This window comes from Sorex fumeus, unplaced genomic scaffold (assembly GCF_029834395.1).
Source record: "Sorex fumeus unplaced genomic scaffold, SorFum_2.1 ptg000128l, whole genome shotgun sequence".
Taxonomy (NCBI): Eukaryota; Metazoa; Chordata; class Mammalia; order Eulipotyphla; family Soricidae; genus Sorex; species Sorex fumeus.
In genome coordinates, this window is record NW_026606185.1 from 10,815,835 (window position 1) to 10,834,850 (window position 19,016).

General features: G+C 36.0%; 1 protein-coding gene across 1 annotated transcript in view; it reads left to right on the forward strand.

The window, feature by feature from the left end:
- The window catches only part of ZPBP (zona pellucida binding protein), a 192,346-nt gene that overhangs the window by 142,780 nt on the left and 30,550 nt on the right, over positions 1–19,016 (forward strand). Inside the window, exons 6-7 of the mRNA XM_056138230.1 lie at positions 910–986; positions 5,875–6,052. Coding sequence (XP_055994205.1) covers positions 910–986; positions 5,875–6,052 — 255 coding nt within the window. The remainder of the gene's footprint in view (positions 1–909; positions 987–5,874; positions 6,053–19,016) is intronic.

The window sequence follows — 19,016 nt, forward strand, 5'->3', positions numbered from 1 at the left end:
GGTTGACTAGGAGGCAAGCACTCTACCCTGTACTATCAGTTCAACCCCATTAATTTTTAAAAAAAATTTTTATTAGTGAAACACCATGAGGTACAGTTGTAGACTTACAAATTTTTAACTAGTATACTTCCCACCTTATCATGACATGATATGTATAGCTTGTTTATTGCTATCTCTACTTGAATCATGATGTAATTTTCAAAATGGTAGATATTTAAAAAATTATGATTACTTTGCGTACCCAAAAATCCTGGAATAATTCCTGGAGTATAGTAATTTCCTGATAATTACTTTCATGAAATATTGTTTTAGTTAGTACTGTCACTATAGTAGTCTGTACTTATGCCCTCTCTAATATTGTCATGGTTTATAATTTTGTGGAGAATAAATAGATTTAGTCAGTTGATACACAATAAATTTTATGGGTAGACTTAGAGATCTTTATACTTGTATATGCATGTATTTGTTTCAAAAAGTTCAAATGATTTGTTAATAGTACATAAAATCAATAATCAAGGACTATCAAGAACATTGACTAGCTCTATTTTTTGTTTATTTGTTTGGGGGATGCATACCCAGCTCAGGTACGAATATGGTTCAGTACTTAGGGAGCTATATGTCACCAGACTTAGAACTTAGGCCTCTTGCATGTAAATCATAACCTCCATTCCATTGAGCTATTATCCCAGCACTATAACTGATTAATTATTAAGGTTAGTCTAAAGTAAGATTTTTCTAACATATAAAACAAATCTGTAGAATGGGGTTTTTGCTGATAAGAGTGATTATGTAGTGTAGTTTCTTAATGGAAGAGAAATATTAAATAATTTGTTTTCTATTTAAAAAGAAAATTTAAATATTATAACTTAGTGCTTTATACCCATGAAAAAATATAATATAATTTCTCAGTTTCATCTCTAGAAAATGCAAAAGGATCCAAGCCATGTAAAGACCATAACTGTGAACCAACCAAAAGACTGACTAAGGTATGTTACGTGACACTAGATAAAAGAATAAGAAATTGCCAGTGTGTAAGTAAGCATAATAGATTCATATGCATAAAACTCAAACATTTAAGGAATCCAAAAATAAGATAAATCAATGAACAAGATATACAAATTTACCAAAACAACCTTCATACATATCAGAACAAGCATTGTTCTTGAGTCTGCGTTGGGCTGTGCTGCTGATTTCTCTCCTGTTTGGAGGTTCTTCCCATGAAAATTTCACTAGATGTTTGCTGATCACTGCTGCACACTTTCTCTAGGAACACTCACAGTGCTTGGTTGGTTGATCATTTTTGTACCTGGTGCAGATAATGGGCAGTCTTCACCATCTGGGCCACTTCTTCTAATTGTTGTTATTGTGGTTTTGTTGTTGTTGTTGTTTTAGATTGTTAGGCCATACCTAAAAGTGTTCAGTGGCTTCTCCAGGAGTCACTCCAGTGGTTCTCCAGGGACAATATGAAATACTGAGTAAAGAACTAAGGTCCAGCTACATACGAGGAAAATCTCTATACTATCTCTCTGATCCCTAATTCTGTTTAATTAAATTTCATTTTATTTCATAATTTTTTGCTCATTTGCTAACAATAGTGTATATTATTCTTTTTATTCTATTTCTAACATGAGACAGAATGTTTTTATTTTTTATTTATTTATTTACTTATTTATTCTTTCCTTTTTTGGGTCATACCTGGCGATGCTCAGGGATTACTCCTGGCTGTGCACTCGGAAATCCCTCCTGGTGGTGTTCGGGATGCTGGGAATCAAATCTGAGTTGGCCATGTGCAAGGCAAATTCCATACCTGCTGTGATATTGCTTCAGCCCCCTGAGACAGAATGTATTTAAAATAATTGTCTGACTGTATGTAGTTTTCACTTTGGAACATTTTCCTATAAGATATGATCAACTTACTAGTTTATTTATTTATTTTTGCTTTGGGGGTTATACCAGGTGATGTACAGGGGTTATTCCTGGTTCTGCACTCAGGAATTACTCCTGGTGGTGCTCCGGGGACCATATGGGATGCTGGGAATCAAACCCGGGTCAGCCACGTGCAAAGCAAAGACCCTACCTACTGTGCTGCTCCAGCCCCTATTATTTTTTTTCCATTTTTTTTCTTTTTATTAGTGAAACACCATGAAGTACAGTTGTAGATTTACAATTTTTTGTGCTTGGGTTTCAACTATACAGTGATCAAATACCCATCCCTCCATCAGTGCCCACTTTCCACCACCATGGATAATATCCCTCCCACCCCTACCCCCCCCCATCCCACCCTGCCTCTGTGGCAGGGCATTCCCTTTTGTTCTCTCTCTCCTTTTGCAGCCCCTATTATTTTTAAAAGCAAACTCACAACCATTTTAATTTTATCCAAAAATAGCATTATATCAGTGTTATCTAATAAAATAATACTTTATTGGTATTACTTTATTAATTTATTACTAATAACTTTATTAATACTTTATTACTATAAAAAAAAGGCCCTCCCGTTGATCATCGATTTGCTCGAGCGCGCCCAGTAACGTCTCCATTGGAGACTTCGTTGTTACTGTGTCTGGCATATCGAATACGTCACGGGGAGCTTGCCAGGCTCTGCCGTGCGGGCGAGATACTCTCGGTAGCTTGCCGGGCTCTCCGAGAGGGGCGGAGGAATCGAACTCGGGTCGGCCATGTTGGCTGCATGCAAGGCAAATGCACTACCGCTGTGCTATCGCTCCAGACCTTGCCCTATACTATACTAATACTATTTATTACTAATACTATACTATTTATTACTAATAAATACTAAATACTAATTACTTATTACTATTTATTACTAATAAATTACTAATTACTAATACTATTTATTACTATACTAATACTTTATTTATTTACTAATAAAATTGTTAGTAATAAAGTTACTTTATTACTTTATTACTATTAAAGTTTATTACTTTATTAGTATTACTTTATTACTTTATTACCAATAGTAATACCCCATAACGGGCTGGAGTGATAGCACAGCTGTAGGGCGTTTGCCTTGCAAGCAGCCAGCCTGGCTGAGCCGAGCTTGGTTCCTCCACCCCTCTCAGAGAGCCCAGCAAGCTACCGAGAGTATCTCACCCCCATGGCAAAGCCTGGAAAGCTACCTGTGACGTATTCAATATGCCAAACACAGTAACAAGTCTCAAAATGGAGATGTTACTGGGCCTGCTCGAGAAAATTGATGAACAACAGGAGGACAGTGTTACAGTGCAGAGCTGTAACAAATATAGGTGTGCATGTTTTTTCAAATTAATTTCTTTGTGTTCTTGATATCAGTATCATCAAGTGAAATTGCTGAAGTCATGCTCTTTTTAAAATATTTTGAGATCTCCATACTGTTTTTGATAGAGTAGGAACCAATGGGCAATCCCACTAACCCTGAATGAACGTCTCTTTTTTAAGTGCAGCCCTGCCAATACTGGTTATATCCAGTGCTTTGAGAATAGGACATTCTTACTTATGTGAGGTGATAGTTCTTTGTCATTTTGATTTGCCTCTTCCTTATAATCAGAAATGATAAACTTTTTAAAAGAATGCCGGTTGGTCATCTATGTCTTTGAGTAACCTGTTCAAATTTTCTCTACAATTTTTAATTGGGTGGTTTGTTGCTGAGTTTCGTTATAGATTTTGTTTTTTTGTTTTTTGGCCACACCCGTTGATGCATAGGGGTTACTCCTGACATTGTACCCAGGAATTACTCCTCACAGTGCTTGGGGACCATATGTGATACCAGTGATCAAATTTGGGTCAGCAATGTGCAAGACAAATGTTCTATCCACTGTACTAACCCTTTGCCAGATGTGTGGTGTGCAAAAAAGTTCTCCCATTCAGTAGAATGTCCTTTTAATTTTAACCATAATTCCTTTCTCAATTAAAAAACTTCTGTAGTTTCATTTGTTTTTGTTTCAGTTGACAGCTAAATCTAGTTGTTGAAGACATTTAAGAAGTCAGTAACATGCAAAGTTCTATTTTTGACTTGATAGATTTTAGGATTTGGGTCTAACATGAAGTTCTTTATACCTTTTGAACATTTAAAGTTATGTGGTATGAGAGAAGAGTCCAGTTTCATCACTTCATGTTCTTTTCTTTATTATTTTTCCCTGCACGTAGCTAACTAGTTTTCCTAGTGCTATTGTTGAGGAGGCTGTCTTACTCCAGTTCACCTAGATCCTTTGTCAAAAAATAACTGTTCTAAGAGTTTACTTGTGTGGTCTCAGTTCTATTTCATTTCTCTAAGAGTCTGTATTCTAGTCAAGATCAGATATTTAATTTCCTTGCTCACTGACCCCAATGGGACCCTGAGATGCCTCCCATGAACTGCTTCCCTGGCTGCTAATTAAGCTCCATAATGGTCATGATCCCAGAGACACACAAAAGAATCTTGAAACTGAGCAGCTCTTGGCAGAAATGCTTCCAGACTTTGCATTAGGCCACTTTGCTGGGCCACCCCAGATGTGAAAAGGTGTCATCCCTCCAATTATTCCTTGGGAAGCCTGGCGGCTGACATCTTCCAGAACTCATTGGAAAATCCTGGTACAGGCTAGCAGTGATGACACACTCTGTGCCTCACGGGATTGGGGACGAACCAGTCCTTCTCCTTTCCCCACCCTGATGGGATCCTTAGATGCTGCCACAAACAACCAACCTGGCTACTTATTAAACTCTGTAATGATCATGATCCCAGAGACACACAAATGAATCTCAGAACCGAGCAGCTCTTGACAGAAATCTCTCTAGATCTAATTACTAAAATTTTAGAATTCCAAGATCATATGGCCGCTCTCCCAGCCACGCGACATCATCTGCTATTCATAACCAGCAACAGAGAGCAAATTGTCTGATGTTGCCTTTTCGGCAGGTCTGAGTGTTGGGGGAAAATTCCAAATGATAATGGTGGGACTGGTGTCAAAATATTGAATATAATCAAAGTAGAGAGAGAGTAATGTTGAAATTATCTGTCACAGAGGCAGGGGTAGGGCTGTGATGGGAGGTATACCGGGGATTTTGGTGCTGGAAAATGTGTGTTGGAGAAGGGATGGGTATTTGATCATTGTATGACCAAGACTCAAACACAAAAGCTTTGTAACTGTTGTCATGGTAATTCAATAAATAAATTAAAAAAAATAGAAATTTAAAAAATATATTTAATTTCTTCAGTTTTGTAGTGTTATTTAAAATTAGAGAATGTAGGGCTGAGAGAACTGCATACCCTCAGCATGACCAGATGTGATTCCTGAGCACAGAGTTCAGAGTAAGCCCTGAGTTCACTCAGGTGTAGCCCCCCAAAAAACAAAAAAATTTAGTCAAATTACATTAGAGAGTGTACTACCTTTTTATCTAGCTTTTTAGTGTTTTCAGTTATATTTTTTCCAAGAACATTTTATTTGAATATAGTTTTAAAATAAATTTAATTTCAAAGACTTGTCTTGATTTTATCAGATGTCCATATGTTATCTAGAATCCAAAAGCAACAAAAATTTCTTACATGATCATATGGGTTCTTTGAATTAAATTTCTAGTACTTTTAGAAACACTTAAGCTTTAAAAATGACATTTAAAATTTTTTTGGTGAGATAATATTCCGTTACATAAATACATATTCTAAGGGTCAAACCATGCTTCTTCAGAATGTATATTCTTACATATACTTGCCATCAAGTTACTAGTATCACTTCAGGCACAGTCTAATGTACTGGTATTTAAAATGTTTTAAGGTTTTTTTAAAATTCCATCAATATAAGAAATAATGAAAATTTTGTTTCCTCTACTTCTAAATCTGAAACATTCTTATTTGTTCAAAAATTCCGTTTTTGTGATAATTTTTTTTTTGTATTTCTGTTTTAGGCTAAAACAATCATAGAGAGGTTTTTTAATCAACAAGTAGAAGTTCTCGGCAGACGTGCAGAGCCATTGCCAGAAATATACTATATTGAAGGTACTCTCCAAATGGTTTGGATTAATCGCTGTTTTCCAGGGTATGGAATGAATATCATGAAACATCCAAAATGTCCTGAGTGCTGTGGTATGTAATGAACTATTATTATCTTGATTTTTACATATAAGAATTTTAGTTTTATTATGCCTATGTAAAAGTCTCTTATTTTTACTGTTACATATTAGATATTATAAAATAACTGTACCCCCTTTCCACATCACCAGTATAACCGAAGACCCAGTCCCAAAACACTGAGAACATGAGATCTAAGCTACAACCACTTGTAAAGTCTGTCAGGGTGGCAGTGTGGGTGGGATGGGAGGGACAGATGGAGTGTGAGAACACTAGTGGAGGGAAATTGGTGGGATTAGTGATGAAATACTCTATGTCTAAAACTCAAGAACTTTGTAAATCAAAGGTCTTTATAAAATTATTTTTAAAGTAACTATGCAGTGTTTTATTACTAGTTTTTTTTTATCACTTTTGACTATAATGAAGAATCCGAGTAGCTGTGTGTCTTTTTCACTCATCATCAGTTATGTAAAGGCTTTTAGGATAAGCTGAGTCTGTTTTCAAACAATTTCTGTTTTAAAAACTAGGTCTTGGCAAGCTGCCCGTGACGTATTCGATATGCCAAACACAGTAACAACAAAGTCTCCAATGGAGACGTTACTGGGCCCACTCGAGCAAATCGATGATCAACGGGAGGGCCTTTACCTTTACCTTACCTTTAAAAACTAGGTCATTCAATTCAATTCATTTTACATCTTAAAAGAGTTTCCAATATAAACAATACTAAAATAATCCTGTTCGATTCAGACTGCTCTTCTCTTTTCATATTAATTCATATTAAGGTCAAAATCACTGTCACAGTCCTCCCATTGTTCATCAATTTTCTCGAGCAGGCCCAGTTACATCCCCATTGTGAGACTTTGTTGTCACTGTGTTTGGCATATCGAATACGTTACGGGTAGCTTGCCAGGCTTTGCCGTGTGGGCAAGATACTCTCCGTTAGCTTGCCGGGCTCTCTGAGAGGGGTGGAGGAATAGAACTCGGGTCGGCCATGTTGGCGGCATGCAAGGCAGACACCCTGCCCACCGTGCTATCGCGCCAGCCCAGGTCAAAAATCAAAGCTTCTTTTAGTATAATAGTATCTTTTTACTTTTCTTCATTTACTTTGTTTACACTTTGCTTTAGTCTTTTCTGATGTTATTTAAGAATATGAAATTTGGTAAGATATACTTGAAAGCAAACAAGAAATCCAATATAAATTTTACCAAAAACACTTACAAAGCTAATTTTGTGACTTTTGTAATTATTTACGTTATTCTATTTTTATTGTTTAGTAAGTTTGTTAAACAATTTTTAAATTTTTGGTAATAGACTCCATGTGAACTATGGAGAAAATCTTAACTATAAGTCACAAAGTAATTTTTGTTCTCCCAAATCCCGACTCTTTGCCCCATTGAGTTTAGAGATGTAGGAGATCATTAATGAAACAATGAAACTCTATAAGTAGTTATATAGACTTTATAAGTATATAATTATATACTTTTTAAGTATGTACAGAAAATGAAAAGATTAAGTTGAACTGAGCTCTGAAATAAAATACTTATTTACTTACACATTGGATGATTTACTTACACATTGGACTTACAAAATGACTAGACTTTCTGGTTTATTTGAGATTTAAAGGTGTAGCGGTGATACAAGGTTCAAGGACACTTTAAATTAGGAAGAACATTAGCAAGCAACTAATTTCCAGAATTATTTTGTTTGGCAGGACTAGAGGATTAGTATCACAAGAACTTTGAAAGCAAAATCAGAAGAGTTAAAATTTAACATGTTCATAGGTATTATGTTTTTATATAATTTTATTCTAGTTTAGAATAAAATTTATTTTTCTATATTTTCATTATTTTATATAATTTTACTAGACTCGAGTAAAATTTATTTTTTGAATTTTATAAAGTAAATTGTTATTGCTCAGTAACGTAAACTAGTATTTGTGTAATATTTATTTTTAGTAATATTATTATTATTGAATTAAACATTTAATATTAACATTTAATTAGCGATAGCACAGCGGGTAGGGCGTTCGCCTTACAAGCGGCCAACATGGCCGACCTGAGTTCGATTCCTCCACCCCTCTCGGAGAGCCCGGCAAGCTACCGAGAGTATTCGATATGCCAGACACAGTAACAACAAAGTCTCCAATGGAGACGTTACTGGGCCCGCTCGAGCAATTACCACCATATAAACATAGTAATTATTATAGTTGGTAGACAAATTTATCAAGACATATCCTTTATTGAGTAGATGTCATTATATATAATTTGGCGTTTTGGGCCCCACTGCATGCAATAATTTATGGCATTATTACAATTATTACACAAATCTGCCACTCTACGATTTCAAAATAACATGTGGTACATTAGAAGGTAGATAATTGCTGAATTAGAAGACTGTATACATTAGTTATATGACAGATATATAATATTGATTCATATGTGCAAAATGAAATGCATGGAACCACATTTATGCCAACTTTTGTAAAATAATTTATATTGAAAAGAGCCATGTAAAGGTTATGCCAAATTATGAAGAATCAAATTACATGTTAATAGTATTTGTGAGGCTTATTTACTTTATTAGCAATAGAATAAATAGTGATGTTTTCTTCTGTGAATATCATTCTGTACTTCTAATGACCAGTGAAATACTATTTCATTTTAAAATAGTGGAAAATTATCATATATACACATATTATTTTTCTCATCTCAAATTTGTTTAGATATTGTTTATTTACTTTAAATATATGTAACTATTTGTTTAGATATATGTAATATCCTAATGAAATATGGTAAAACATTTATTAACTACATTTAGTATAAATTTTTTTGGAATGGGGTGCTGGGTTGGAACCATTAGAAAATTGTTAGAATTTAATTTTCTTGAAGCAAAAGCTAGATCAGAGTATGTACATAGTTAATATTCACCATCATGCCAAACTGTTCTGTAAATTCACTAATCTCCTGACATGACAAATTGTTTGAACAACTGCTATATCATAATACTGATTACTTTTTGTGAATCTAACAGTTTCTAACTGTTAGTTAGTTTCTAATAGTGAATCTAACTGATTACTTTTTGTGAATCTAAATACTATATTGTGTTCAATGTACATTTCTCTGATGTGACTAGATATCATAATTTCATAGATTCATTAACCATTTGGACTTTTACTTAGTGCTGTAGTTTTCAGAATGTTTTCCCATTTTAAGTTACTCTGTCTTTTAAAAATATTTTGTGAAAGTTATTTACATTATGGATATAAATATTTTGATGCTTATGCACATATTAGTAATATATATTTACATTTATTTTCTGTATATATTAAATTTTCACTCTTTGCAGTGTCTTTTGATGATTTACTTACCCAGTGAGACTCAGGGCTTATTCCTGAATGTGCCTTGGTATCACTTTGGCAATTCTTAGGGGACCAAGTGCAAAGAAATCAAAGACATGTGCGGAGAAAGTACCTTAACTTCTCTACTATCTCTTCCGCCCTTGAAGTTCTTTTATGTAGAAAAAAAGTTTTAATTGTGTTTGTGATTTTGTGTATTTTGGAGGAAATTTTTCGTGAAAATGAAGACGGTGTTTTCCATTATGTTCTATAATACTTAGTTTCCTTTATGTGTTTATGTCTGTAATATACATGAAGGTGATATTTAGGAAAAGAGGAAAAATGTCGTTGTGGTGAAATGGTTTAAGTATACATTACTTGCCTGTTTTATGTTCCAGTACCACATACCCTGCTACCCTCTCCCCCAGCAGTACTAGGTGTATTTAACTATTACATTCTCTGATCTAGCATTTGATGCAAGCAAATTAAATTGCACCATTTTTCTAATTGTTACAAAAAGAGACAAACCAAATTTCCATTAATGTTAACATGTATGAATGAATAGTGATGTTTAATTAATTGGGATCGAAAGATATGGGCATATTTCATAATATAATTTTTTGAAGAGTTCAAACACAAATTTAGTCATAGACAAAATTATTCTATGGAAATGTATTTTAACACAAAATTTATAATGTAATCCAAGAAAATTATTACCATAAACACAAAAGAATATTATTGATTTGTGGAGAGAAGAAAGGGATGTGATTCAATACATAGGAAGAGTTGCATATACTTTAGTATGTTATGACTTAAATTATTTTTAGATAGGTTTTCCTTGTAAGCATTTTTTATTTAGTACATTTATGTATATTTTTTTACTATCTGTTACATTATAATAAAAGGTAAAATATAGCCCGGCAAGCTACAGAGAGTATCTTGCCCACACAGCAAAGCCTGGCTAGTTCCCCGTGATGTATTCAATATGCAAAACACACTAACAACAAAGTCCCACAATAGAGACATTACTGGGCCTGCTCGAGAAAATCGATGAACAATGGGAGGGCAGTGACAGTGACAGATTACATATTCCATTGAAACTTGAATATTAGTGTGTTAGAACATGAAAGGCAGTTCAAATGTTGTTTCATAATTTTTTAAATTTATTTTTAATATTTGTGTATATATCACTACAACTATAGTCCTCCGCTCTACCAGATGAGGGCTGGAGCGATAGCGCAGCGGTAGGGCATTTGCCTTGCGCGCAGCCAACATGGCCGACCCGAGTTCGATTCCTCCACCCCTCTCGGAGAGCCTGGCAAGCTACCGAGAGTGTCTTGCCCGCAAGGCAGAGCCTGGCAAGCTCCCTGTGACATATTCCATATGCCAAACACAGTAACAACAAAATCTCCAATGGAGACGTTACTGGGCCTGCTCGAGCAAATCGATGGGCCTTTATTTGTGTATATATCACATGATATTTATTTTCATTATAGTTTTTACAGATATCAATAATTATTCATTTGGAATAATGAAACTCTTAAGACGTTTTTGCTTCACTATTAAGTTTTAAACATAGTTTCCTATTACTCTGTTATCTTCACATTTGTTTTATTTAAAATGACTACTAATAAAAGGAATTATATTCGGTAAGCATTCTGTTAGAATTTGAATTACTTTTGCTGTTAAATACTATTCATAATTAGAGTTCATTATTGTAAAATAATTTTCTTGTATAAATTTATAAAAATGTGCATTCATATTTCTTTCCCATCACTAATTCAATAATGGGAATTCAGCTCATCCTGAATTAAATTGTTCATGATTTTCACTATAATGAAATTACATATTTTTATGTGTTATATCACTTACAATTATTAGCTTTAACTTTATATTGTTTAAAATATATTTTATGTAATTGGTTTTTGATAGCATACTGTTTGCACAGTTAGCTTATTCATTCTATTATTATTTGCACTTCATCCCATTCTTTCCTGTTTTTCAGCATCCATGCCTCTACCAGTGTACATTTCCCACCATGAATGTCTCCTGTTTCCTTTCCACACACCCCCAACACCTCACCCCCAAGCCTCCAGCCTTCCTCTGTCATAGGCACTTTTCTTTTTTCTCTCTCTCCTTTCTCTTTCGTGCATTATAGTTTGTAAAACGGGTACTAAGAGGTCATCATGTTTGTTCAGGGCATTCGGTTTTTTATCGGGACGGTAAGGCTAAAGTAGTTTTTCAACTGGGTGGAAGCTTTGGGATGTTGATGTGACTGCCGAGGCTTCTGGAAGTACGGGGAGGTAGGTATTGGTACCCCATCCCGACCCCAAGAAAGACTGAAGATTTCAATCACAAAACCACATATTAGAATTTTCAGCAGATTTTAACTTGGTGAGATCCATCCTAGACGGTGGAGTAAGGCTGGGGGCATGATGGTGATTTTGGATTGTGGAAGCAAGCTGCTGCTGCTTGGGTGGGTTCCAGGCTGACCTACCCCACTCTGATTTATCCCCCTCTGTTCAGCATCACACAGGTCTGAGATTAACTGTGGCTTTTAATCTCTTTCAAGATTTATTTATCTGAAGCAAGGCTGGTAAAAAAAAGCTACATAGTGTTGCTGGAGTTGTTTTGTGGGGGTGACTACTGGTTCATTCAGGAATATAGGGGTGGTGGGGAGAGGTAGCCCATCCCAATCATGAGAAAGCCTGGAGATTTCAGTAACAAAATCACATACCCGGATTTTCAGCAGATTGTATCTCGGTAAGGTCCATTGTAGACAGTGGAGTCAGGAGGGGGGCATGGTGACGATTTTGGATTGTGGAAGCAAGCAGTTGTGGGAGGATCTGTTTAGGTGGGCACCGGGCTGACTCAACCCCCTCCAACTTACCCCTGTCCAGCCTTGCATGGGTTCAATATTAATTGAGACTTTTGATCTCTTTCAAGATTTATTTATTGGTCTCTGAAGCAAGGCTGATAAATGAGCTTGTGTAGCTGAGCTTGTATAGCTGAACCATAGGTATATGGCTCCCACATACCTAAACTTTGACCATTTAGTTTCTTGAGAAACTTGGTTTCAACTTATGGGGGTCTGGCCAGAGGGGTATCAAGAGGCCTGAAGGCACCATCAGGCTGCTGATGATACAGGTTTACCTGTTGGTGGCACTGTACTCCTGTGATTTTTAATTTTTAAGGGAATATCTTTCCCTTGAGTAGATATGTTCATAATTGAAATGACTTTTTCATAAATATGGCATTATTAGTGCAATTTTTAAAATATCAGTAGACATTTTTAGTACTTGTATAAATTTGCTCACATAACATTAATACAGAGAGGTAAACAGTTGAAGATCATATGTCGAGTTTATACTGAGTAAATTTAATTTTTCTTGATATTTCTCTTTTTTTGGGAGGGTGGAGTAGGAAAAAATGGAAGAGAAATCCCCATGTTGAGAGGATGTTAGCCTAGGACTATGTTCTGTCTTGATACCTTTTAATATATGTTTTCCAGCTTCACTTTTTGAATATTTTAGGATTTTTAAATAATTATTTATATTGATTTAATTTAATATTTTATGTCACGAGATTGGGGCTAAGCATCCTCCACCCAGATCCTCCAAATTCCAGTAGGCGGGGGTCACACCCACCAACTGGCCCCCTGGCGCCGTGTAATCCCATCAACGGCCAAGACTCAGAGACTATAAAAACCAGCTCCCGGAAGAGAACAGTGCAGTCTCCTGCCCCCGCGCCTGGCTGTCCTCGCCGGGGCCCCTTGGAGGGGAGCGGGTTGAGCTTTCCTTCCCACCCCGACCAGGCTCCGGCAGCCGAAGACATCTTATTATGACATCTTACTATCTCATTCCTACTTTGGACAAACTGGCAGGCTATCGAATGTAGCCTGCCCACATGGCAGAGTCTGGCAAACTCCCTGTGGCGTACCTAATATGCCAAATACCAGTAACAATGATGGGTCTCATTCTCCTAACCCTGAAAGAGCCTTGAATATGGCACTTTTTAAAAAACTCTCAGGGCTAGGACGAAGGAGACGTTACTGGGGCCTGCTCAAGGCAATCGACGAATAACAGGATGATTTGTGATTTGTGATTTGTGATATCACGAAGTAACCACTGAGCTAAAGCCAGCCTGGCTGGAGCGATAACACAGAGGTAGGGCATTTACCTTGCACACAGCCAACATGGCCGACCCGAGTTCGATTCCTCTGTCCCTCTCGGAGAGCCCGGCAAGCTACCAAGAGTATCTCGCCCGCACGGCAGAGCCTGGCAAGCTACCCGTGACGTATTAGATATGCCAAACACAGTAACAACAAAGTCTCCAATGGAGTCGTTACTGGGCCCGCTCGAGCAAATTGATGAACAACGGGAGGACAGTGACAGTGACAGATTTGTGATATCAAGAGAAAAATGCTCATCATTCATTTGATACTTTTGTTTGTAGTTTACTATAACCAGTATATGTTTTTCAAATTATTGAATCAATTTGCTGGTTCTTAAATATGGATTATTTCCAGGGAGTTAATAATGTTTGTTATTCATACAGTATTCATAAAATGTTTGCTAACAAATATTCATATAATATTCACATGGAATTTTGGTTTACTATTGTGAATCTCATTCTATTTATTTCTACCATACAACAAAACTATAATCAGGAAAAGGTTAAAAAGCATTGCTTTATTATTATTTTTTTAAATGTGAAGTACTGCTACTTATTCAGTCATTGATTAAGCTGGATGAATTGGGTATGAACTCCACATAACTTTTTTTTACATTTTTTTAAATTGGATATCCATGAGATAGGCCATTACAAAGCTGTTAATAATCGGGTTTCAGTCATACAATGATTCAGCGCCCATCCCTCCACCATTCCCACCACAAATGCCCTCCGTTTCCCTACCACCATCCCTCAACCCCCCACCCCCCACCCCCAGCATCCTTCTTCAGGAAGCACTTTCTTTCTTGCTCTTTCTCCTTTTCCTTTTGTGCGTTATGGTTTGCAATACAGGTGCTAAGAGGTCATGATATTTGTTCAGGGCATTCAGTTTTTTATCAGGACGGTAAGGCCGAAGTAGCTTTTTAGTTGGGTGGAAGCTTTGAGTGTGGATGTGACTGCTGAGGCTTCTGGAAATACAGGGAGGTATGGGGTAGCTAGCCCATTCAAACCCCAAGAAAGCCTGGAGATTTCAGTCATAAAACCCACATACCTGAATTTTCATCAGATTATGGAAGCAAGTGGCTGCTGGGGGCTCTGCCGGGGCAAGCCACCAGGCCAACCCGCCCCCCCCCCTCAGATTTACCCTGGTCTGCTCAGCCATGCTGAGGTCTGAGATTAACTCTGGCTTTTGATGTCTTTCAAGATTTATCTATGGGTTTGTGAAATAAGGCCTATAAATGAGCTTGTGTAGCTGAGTCAGAAGTGGTTTGTGGGCCTGGCTCTCAGATATCTAACTTTGGGTCATTTAATTTCTTGATAAACTTGGTCCCAAGTTGTTGGGGTCCAGCCAAAGGCACAGTGGCAATTTTGGGGTGTCAGGAAGCCTGAAGGCACCACCACGCTGCTGATGTATTCATACCACAGGAATAGGTTGACCTGCTGGCAGCACCATACCCCCTGAGAAACATTGCTTTAGAGCATTATCTCTAAAACCTCATCTATATGTTAACAGTTCTGATAATTCCAAGTGTAATTTTCAAAATACTTTTTAATTAATTAATGTATGTGATCCATCTGAAGTAAAATTCTTCTCCATCTGTGGACATTTGAACATAGAAAACAAGTTTTCAGCTTCCAAAATAAAATGGTGGATTAACGTAAGGAACTAATTGAATGGGAGATAGGGACAAATAAAAGAATTATTAGTTTTAATTTTGAAACTCAGAAGTGAAAGTCACTACCTTTATCATTGTTCCTCTTTTTAGACTGTAGCTCTGACTTGGTCAGCCTTTTTGTGCAGTTATTCCGTGGGATTTCTCATCCCCTATTTCCTGAAGTGTAACACATGTTCATAGCCAAATAGTTGAGTCTTGCTCTTCTAGTTAATCAAATATCATGTATCTTCACTCATTTATAAGAGTTGCATTGGTGGTTTCCAAGGCCTGGGGCAACTCCAGGCTATTTCCTCCTTCATCTTCCCTTCAGTGTGTTAAGGTGCTGTGCTCTGTTCAGCAGTCTTGTTGCCCTAGTAGTCAACATTGTGTGACCCAAATTTTGTGGTGTGGTTCTTAGGGACCACAAGGGCCAACCTAATAATACTTGAAAACCATATGATACTGAGATCAAACTCAAGAATTTACACATGTTTGGCATATGGCATAATATTTAATTTTCCTCTTAAACACCATATTTGTTTATTTTTTAAAATCTGATCATATAACTAATTATACAAAGAAAATTTACTTTCTTACTAAAATAAATGGCTGGAGAGATAGCATAGCAGGTAGGGAGTTTGCCTTGCACATAGCAGATGTGGCCGACCCGGGTTCAATTATTCTGCTCCTCTCAGAGAGCTGGGAAAGCTACCTGTGATGTAGTCAATATGCCAAACATAGTAACAAGTCTCACATTGGAGACGTTACTGGGCCTGCTTGAGCAAATTGATGAACAACAGAAGAACAGTGCGACTAAAATAATTATTCTGATGATATTTTGTGTATTTTAAAATTTTGCCATATGATAGATACATGATTAAGACAACTATTACTTGAATTAAATTCATACTATTATCATTAAGGTAAACGTTTTTAATAACTTGTAAAGTATTTCCTCTGATTTCTATTTGTAAGATATTAATGTAAGGTTATATATTTCTTTTTCTTAGTCTTTTCACTCTTGATTATATAGATGGATTACTAAAATTTGGGTGAAAAGATATAATCCATAGGGTAGATCCTCAGGAGTGGTAGGTTAAATAGGCAGAATATTATTGCCCACAGGTTAGTGTCAAGGTCAGACTCTCTTTTTACTAATGGAGACTTTGATTTGTTTGGTTGCACCAGATTATCTCCTTAAAGCCAACTCAATATAAACATAATCACATTTAAAAATATCTTTATAGGAATTCATACATTAGTTTTTCATGGAATAACTATAGACTGATTCTTACCAAAATGTTGGGATTTTGTTTGTTTGGGGAGCTACACTTGTCTGTGCTCAGAAATCACTCCTAGTGATGCTTTTGGGGCCATGTTTGGTACCTGGGGTCAAACCACGGTCAGCTGTCTGCAAAGCAGATATCTTAATCTCTGTATTGTCTTTTCAATATTATTTAGCAAACTTAAGATAGATAGCTGAAATGTGATTATATGTAATTGTTGTACTCTCCTCTTTAAATATTTTACTTCTCAGTGTTTAATTGGTATTTATTTAGTCAATGTATGATTTTGTCTTTTGAATTCAATCTGTCACTATTTACATTTGGATTGGAATCTTTAAACCCAATATAATATGATTCTCATGTTAAGTTTAGGTACATCATCTTTAGGTACATGCTCCAGCGATAGCACAGTGGGTAGGGCGTTTGCCTTGCATGCAGCCGACCTGGGTTCGATTCTTCCATCCCTCTCAGAGAGCCCGGCAAGTTACTGAGAGTATCCCGCCCACACAGCAGAGCCTGGCAAGCTCCCTGTGACGTATTCAGTATGCTAAAAAAACAGTAACAAGTCTCACTATGGAGACGCTACTGGTGCCTGCTTGAGCAAATTGATGAACAATGGGAGGACAGTGCTACAGTGCCACACCATCTAAACTATTTTCAGTTTTCCTACCTGACATTTTTGTTTTCAAGTTTCTATTTTTCTAAGTTAAATCAATTTAATATTTTTATGATTTCATAAATCTGCTATGCGACTCTTTAAGTACAACTATTGCTTTATTTTTGTAGTTACATTAGAATTTTATTATATTAAAATGAAATTCATACTATTTGATAACAAATATTACCATCTGCAAATGCTATAAATCGTATTTGTTTTGCAAGTACCTCAGGGGTAGCAGAAACACTTATGTGGTTATTATTTAAAAATTATAGGTGATTTATTTATTTTTCCTATTTTGTGACATTGAGTAAATCTTTAATATTAAAATAGATATGCTGATCTTACCAGTCATTGAAATGTAACATGAAATACTTCACTTTGAGGTACAATCCTAGCTGTGGTATTTTATATGATTGATCAGAATTTTTCTCATGAGTATGAGCTTGGCAAAGTCTGGCAAGCTACCCGTGATGTATTTGACATGCCAAAAACAGTGACAACAAGTCTCACAATGGCAACATTACTGGTGCCTGCTCGAGCAAATTGATGAACAATGGGAGGACAGTGCTGCAGTGCTACAGTTTGATCATATTATTGCATGTATTATAACATCTGATTTTTTGCATCATGATTACCCTACTCATAAAAAATAATAGAAATGTACTTTCCTCTGTATGTTGGTAAAATTGTAATAATAGTGTTTTACCCCAGTGGTTCAGAGAGTTCGCCAATGAAATTATAATAGGCTGAGCTTTATTTTTAGAAAAATAAATTTTAATCAACTGAAATAAGTTGTTTACTTATTTTATGTACATGTTTGAATTTCAGATGTACACATTTTATTATGCGATTAAATTGTTTAAGTAATATCACTAAGAAAATCAGATATTCCATTCCTTTTAATTGTTCTTTTATGCCACTTTGCAGTTAAAATTGCTTATTATACATTTCATTATTTATTCAATAAACTATTTGTAGACATTTGAGTTGTTTCTAATTGTGAGTAAAGTTTGCATGAATATTTCCATTTAAATATTTTATTCTTTATAATAAGCAGTTTTATTTCTGCTGTATAAATAAATATGGTAAATTTCAGAGTACTATCATAAATGATGTTCAGTCTCAGAGATTCCCTGCTTTTTGAAGGTAGTTGTACAGTTTTATAAATCCATCGGTGTATGAGACTTCTAGTGATTCCATATTCTTTTAGTCTTGATCAGCTTCACTATATTTTGGGGGAAGGGAAATTGGAGGTACAGCCATCTATACTCAGGGCTTACTCCTTTATTCCTGGTTCTGTGCTCATGGATCACTCTTGGCAGAGCTTGGACCAGGACAGCTTTGTGGAAGGCAAGTGCCTTACTCTATATAATATTCAGCCCCAATTTAGCTATCTTAATCAAGGTTTGATAATTTCACTTTATGCATTTAAATATACATTTATCTCTTAACTAATAATATCAGCTGTCTTATTTTTGGCTGGGAGGTGGGGGGCTGCGGACATCCAGCAATGCTCAGGTGTTGCTGATTGTCTACTCAGGAACTACTCGGGGGACCATATGGATGCCGAAGATCTGACTGTGGTCAGCTGCTTGTAAGGCACAAGCCCTTGACGCTGTACTATTGCTTTGGCACAATATCAATAGTTGTATCATTCACTCTGTTGGCACTTAAAAATACAGTTTTGCTAACTGTTCATGTAATTTCACCTATCCTGTTATCAGGTTATTTTCTTCTAAATTCTTTCACAACATGTATTGTTTAAGATAGATATATGTATATATCTATTTTAAGATATATTTATATGTATGTATGCATATATCTATCTTGAACAATATATATTGTTTTATCAGGAGCCATACCCGACTGTGCT